General features: G+C 30.9%; 2 protein-coding genes across 2 annotated transcripts; one reads left to right on the top strand and one right to left on the bottom strand.

The window, feature by feature from the left end:
* Positions 1 to 1,034: 1,034 nt before the first annotated feature.
* On the top strand, positions 1,035 to 2,949 carry LOC131648029 (embryonic abundant protein USP92-like). The gene is made up of 3 exons (XM_058917827.1): positions 1,035 to 1,183; positions 1,271 to 1,391; positions 2,074 to 2,949. Exons 1-3 carry the CDS (start codon positions 1,142 to 1,144, stop codon positions 2,733 to 2,735), a joined length of 825 nt encoding a protein of 274 aa, XP_058773810.1. The 5' UTR covers positions 1,035 to 1,141; the 3' UTR covers positions 2,736 to 2,949.
* Positions 2,950 to 5,156: 2,207 nt separating this feature from the next.
* On the bottom strand, positions 5,157 to 5,531 carry LOC131651140 (nuclear transcription factor Y subunit C-1-like). The gene has a single exon (XM_058920805.1). The coding sequence runs from the start codon at positions 5,529 to 5,531 to the stop codon at positions 5,157 to 5,159; it is 375 nt and encodes a 124-aa protein (XP_058776788.1).
* Positions 5,532 to 6,000: the final 469 nt, after the last annotated feature.

Genomic DNA, 6,000 nt, shown 5'->3' on the forward strand with positions numbered 1-6,000 from the left:
TCATATTCTTCTTCTTAGATTTTCCATATGTTACAATTGGTTTATATATCTTATCTACAAATGATGACGTGGCAAATATGTACATAAGCTACTCTACAATACAACTAATATGTACAAATACAAAGAGTGAGGTATACTATACTAACAGAGAGTTTTGGTTGGTAGAAAAAAATTGTAGAATATGATTTCAATTAGGAAGAGAAAAGACTGAATAAACAAAATAAAACCTTTCAAATGTCCGGGAAGAGGAAAAAACATTCAAGAAGCAAAGTGTTTCAGTTTTTTTTTAAACTTTAAAAAATGAAAATAAATACTCTAATCCGCCCGGTCAATCAAAATCGCCAGTTCACTGGTTTAACCGGTAATCCGGCCGGTTCACACCGATTTCAACCGGTCTAAGTGCATTTCTGATTTTACACCCTAATCAAACTGTCTAGTCCATCGGTTCCCGATCAGACCCGTCCGGACCGGGTTTTAAAACATTGACCGGGACCCTATTCATTGTTTTCCTTAAGTTTCTTGTTGTTTTTGGTCGTTTTCTTCTCTTATTGTAGTTAAGGTTGAGTATTCCTAGCTATAGCACTCAATATTAATATAATTCCTTGCTTTAAAATAAACTGATTCCTTGCTTATAAAATAAATGAACAAGTCTAACAATAGACTTTGTTATTTTTAATGAATTTCGTTACGCTTTTATATTTGTTTTACGGTAAATGGTAAATGTACATCTTCAAATCATTTTTAAGAGTTCCATATTAAATTGTCTTTCCTACCAATTTTATTTTTAAAATATTAAAATCAAGTATACAATTTGAATCTCTCTACTAATTATTCTCGTGGGATAAACTAGTTGAATGAGAAAACTGTTTGAAAACATTTGTTAATTTTAACATTTTAAGGACCTACTTGATGAAAGAGTGATGATTTATGGACAATATTGATAATGATAGTATATTCTATTGAATTGATTTTTATATATATTATGAAGTATTATTCACAAAAGGATAAAATATAATTAAACCTAACTCTAATAATTCACCAAATAATGGTTACTCGGTCCTCCCTGGCCTATATATAATTCATGCAACCCATAGTTAAGTCTCACACTTCTTTCCTTACTTTGCCTTAGTTGACTGCAAATATGGAACTTCAACACCTTGTCATTTTCATCTCAGTTCTATCTGTATGTTTTTATGCTCTAATTTGAATCTCTCTAATAATTATGTAACTATTCACTATATGTATTTATTAACTTGTTGTGAATATGCAGCTTGCACTATCAGGAGAAAGCCATGCATCAGTGGTTCCTGAAGAAGAATATTGGGAAGCTGTTTGGCCTAACACTCCCATTCCCAATTCTCTCCGAGAACTTCTAAAACCCGGCCCACAGGGTTGGTTGCATCAATTTTATGTTTTTAGATCTAAATTTAACCATATCAAAATTAAATTATTTAAGAGTTTAACATGTTAGGAATCCCTATAAATATAAGACTATGTACTTTTAGTCCTTACAAAAATTTTCTTTTATGAATGTTTCTTCTAAAACTTTTATGAATGCAGTTTTAGTCCATGTTATTTTCTAAATTTTTAAAAGCTATTTAATTATCCTTTAATTTTAAAATTTTTGGATAATTTTTTTTATACATGTTTAAAATACTGGAAAATATTTATTTATCAAATTTTATAATTTTTTAAAATGCGAAGAATTAAATATGAATTTTTCAAATTTTAAAAAATAATAATAAAAGTAATGAAAATATCGACTTAAAAAATAAATTTTGAGTTTTTTTTCGAATGAACTTTTTAAAACGTTCTAAACATGTCTGCAAAAAAAAATTATTAAAAAAATATATTAATTTTATTGTAGGGACTAAAATTACGTGCATTATAATTTTTGTAGGAACTAAAACATATGTCGTTTATTTTTATAGGGAGCAAAACAAAATTTACTATTTTATAAGATCTAAAAACGTATTTAATTTATTATTTAATCATTTATTATTTATGACACATTTTATAGGATTTAAAAACCTATTTAATCCATTATTTAATCATTTATTATTTATGACACAGGGGTTGATATTACTGACCTTCCTATGGCGGTTGACGATACCCAATATCCAAAGACTTTTTTCTATGAACATGAACTTTATCCAGGAAAAACAATGAACGTACAGTTCAGTAAAGTTCCCTTTGCACAACCTTTTGGTGTTTATACATGGATGCGTGAAATTAAAGACATTGAAAAAGAAGGATATACTTTTAATGATGTATGTGTAAAGAAAGAAGCAGCCAAAGGAGAACAAAAGTTTTGTGCAAAATCCTTAAAAACATTAATTGGATTTGTAATTTCAAAACTTGGGAAAAACATTCAACCACTATCAAGTTCCTTCATAGGCAAGCAAGAACAATACACAATTGAGTCGGTACAAAACCTTGGAGAGAAAGCAGTGATGTGCCATAGATTGAATTTCCAAAAGGTTGTGTTTTATTGTCATGAAATTCATGGAACTACAGCTTTTATGGTTCCTTTGGTTGCTAATGATGGAACCAAAACTCAGGCACTAGCTGTTTGCCATACTGATACTTCAGGCATGAATCATGAAATGCTTCATCAGATTATGAGAGAGGATCCTGGAAGTAAGCCTGTGTGTCATTTCCTTGGAAATAAGGCTACTTTGTGGATTCCTAATTTAGTTGTGGACTATGGCTATGGTGCTAATGATGTTGTTTAGTACTCTTCATCATGGACACACTATGGGATTATGTAACATAAATAATTTGTGTTCTGAAATGTATGTAATGCTCGTACCTTTTCTAGCTATAGCTATAGAATTGGACTTGAGCTAAGTTTGTGTACTTGTACTGTGTTTTATCCTAAAGGGGTATGTTATTTATGTACTTTGATCATGTTATAATGTAATGAAAAATGAAGTGTGCCTCATTGTATATTATTTTCCTTTAAGGGTAACTTAATTATTACTAGTACATTAGTTGTTAGATAGGTGCTTATTAAAAAAAAAAGTTGTTAGATAGGTTAGTCTTTTATTTTGTTTTGTTAAATAATGATCTATATTATAAAAAAAAGTTTACAAAATTTAGAGTAGTGCGTGATCCAACGGGTCAAGAAAAGAAAAATAATAGAAAAGGACAAAAGCTTGTTAAAATGATAAAAGAAAGGTAAAAAAAAAATCTAAAAGTAGGAAAACTAATAATAAGTGACATTAGGGTTAATAATAGCTAGTTTGTCTGGCTACATCTTTCCATGATGATATTTTAGCACGAAATCATAGGTCATTAAATACTCCATCCATCTTCTTTGCTGCGTATTCAATTTATTCTTATTAATTAAGAGATATTTTACACTCTTATGATTGATGAACATCTCAAAGTGCATGTTACACAAGCAATGTCATAACACCTTGAGTGCAAAGATGATTGTAGCTAGCTCGAGATCATGCATTGACTAATTCTCTTAATGAACCTTTAGCTGCCGAGACGTATAGACTACAACCTGACTGTTTTGTATGAGAGCATTTTCTAAACTTTTTTTTGAAGCATCACAAAATTCCTTATAAGGCTGACTAGGATCGGGGATCATCAGAACCATAATGGTAGTTAATTTCTCTTTTAGCTTGAGAAAACTACGTTCACACTTAGAATCCCAACATAATAGAACTTCATTTCGAGTGAGTCTAGTCATTGAAAATGCTAACTGAGCTAATCCTTTAATGAACCTCCAATAGTATCCAGCTAGTCCTCAAAAGCTTATAACCTCTGACTAATTCTTAGGTCTTTCCAAATTAATCACAACTTCCATATTTGGAGAATTCACAGCTACACTTCCTTGAGATATGACATGGCCAAGGAACTTCCCTTCTGACATCCAGAACTCATAATTCTTATGAATAAATCTTCTCAAACAGTACAAAGTTTCTCGTCGACTCAAGATTTGGTGCAGATGTACTCCCATTGGTAGAAGATTCCTCTAGAATGTAGGCTAGGGAAAATAGGAGGGACATGTTTCCCTCCATCCGCCTCCGTAAACCTTGGGTGGTTATTTCAATCATGATTATGTTATATTCGTATTAGGATTTCTTCTTGGAAGGCTTTGTTGAAGATTTCTTCCGCTCGAATGTACCATTTGGATTTGAGGTAAAGAGAAGAAAATGTCGTTAAAGTGTTTCCCACAAGCGACATCAATGATCTCATGTGGATCTAAAGTGTTCATAATTGATTTGATGGATTCCAATTTGATGGCTTACTCTAAGTTGTGGTTGAAGTACAAAAAATTTGATCCAATATCGAGGTGGGAGGGAAGGGCGTAAGGGCGTATAAGCAAATAATCTGTTCCCCGAGCCAGTGTGGCTAACAAAAGTGAGAGTTATTTTGAGCTTAGGAAAGGTGTACCTGAATTTTGTGGTTCGCGTTAAGATTTAACACAATAACATAGACGCCGTTAATTAATTAATAGTAAAATTATAATATAAACAATTAGAGTTCTATTAAGAACAGGGACAAAGCAAGCAAATTTAGAATGTGGAGACGGTATATATTTTTTATGTAAAATCAATTCAATTGATAGTTGTGCATAAAATAAAATCGTTTTAATTTTTGGAGAGCCAATGTATATTAGCCACATATTAACCATGGCAAAACAAATAGAGGACTTGTTAAATATACAATTCAACAAATAGAGGACTTGTTTCCTTTTAATGGATTGTACTAATAATGTACTAAACAAATTATACATTCTCTATGATAGCGGATTGTTCTATGGCAGAACCTTTGCTTTTTATTTATTTCAAATAAAAAATTTACGGAGCATAACAATTGCATATAAGTCTCTCAAAATACTATAACATAATATTTGAGAATGGATGAAAAATTAGTGGGGGCACTTGCCCCATAATAGAATGAATAGCTCCTTCCCTTATTAAGAAGTCAATATCACAAATTATTAAAGATATATTAATGAGTAGCTAGTAAAAATAATTGAGCTGAAGCATAAGTTAGCAAAAATAATTAGTTAACAAGTGGTAGTTGAAGCACAAATTATTTCATTAATCAAGATAAAGATAGCAAAGTTAAGTAATTAACATAGTTAAGATATCAAAGTTAAGTAACAAAGAAAGTTTAAAGCCAAATAATGGAACTCAAATAGTTTCCATTTGCATGACAGTGTCATCATTTTCATCATCACAACCAACTAAACCACTCTCAGAATCAGAAACCAAAGTGATCAAAAAATCGAAAACATCAGTAGCAATAACAGCAGAAGCAACATCTTCTTTATTCAAAGTTCTTCTTTTACCATCAATCGCCATAATCCAAGACCTCCTAGTAATTTCTTCAATGAAAAGCTCACAAGCCTTAGAGAAAACAATTGGAGCTACACCTGATATCATCTTCACGTCTTCGCTAGAGTTTTTCATTATCTTCTTTATTCTTGCTAATGGTAATGAATGTGGACCTGTTCTTCCTGATATTCCTCCACTTAGTAAACTTGAATATGCACCTGCTTGTCTCATATTGTTTTTCCTGTGTTTTTGAAGTTAACTTTAGTTGTGTTGTTATAGAGTGGTTTGTTTCTTGAGTTGGATTTATTAGTGTTGATTTCAGTGATATATATGCAAATTAATTATCAGTGTGTTAAACTTGAAGCTTTCTCTCTTCTTAAATTGCCGGCAAAGCCTGCTTTTGCTGGCTAAATGAAATAGACATTATGCATTGATATGAGTATATTAGAGAATATGTGTTTTCTGAATATGACTTGTTGACTGAGTCAAAATAAAAGTTAGACTGGTTCTTTCCAAGACTTTTATTGAGTATTTATAAATTAATTTAATGGTTTTGTAAAGAAACATGAGGATTTATTAATGAACTAAAAAGTGCGAATGATAATTTGTTGATTGAGTATTTTAACTTTTTGTGATAACATGAAGTAAAGCGGAAAGAACTATTTTTTAATCCATAGAACTATATGATAACATGAGTGAA

Source organism: Vicia villosa, linkage group LG2 (genome assembly GCF_029867415.1).
Source record: "Vicia villosa cultivar HV-30 ecotype Madison, WI linkage group LG2, Vvil1.0, whole genome shotgun sequence".
NCBI lineage: Eukaryota > Viridiplantae > Streptophyta > Magnoliopsida > Fabales > Fabaceae > Vicia > Vicia villosa.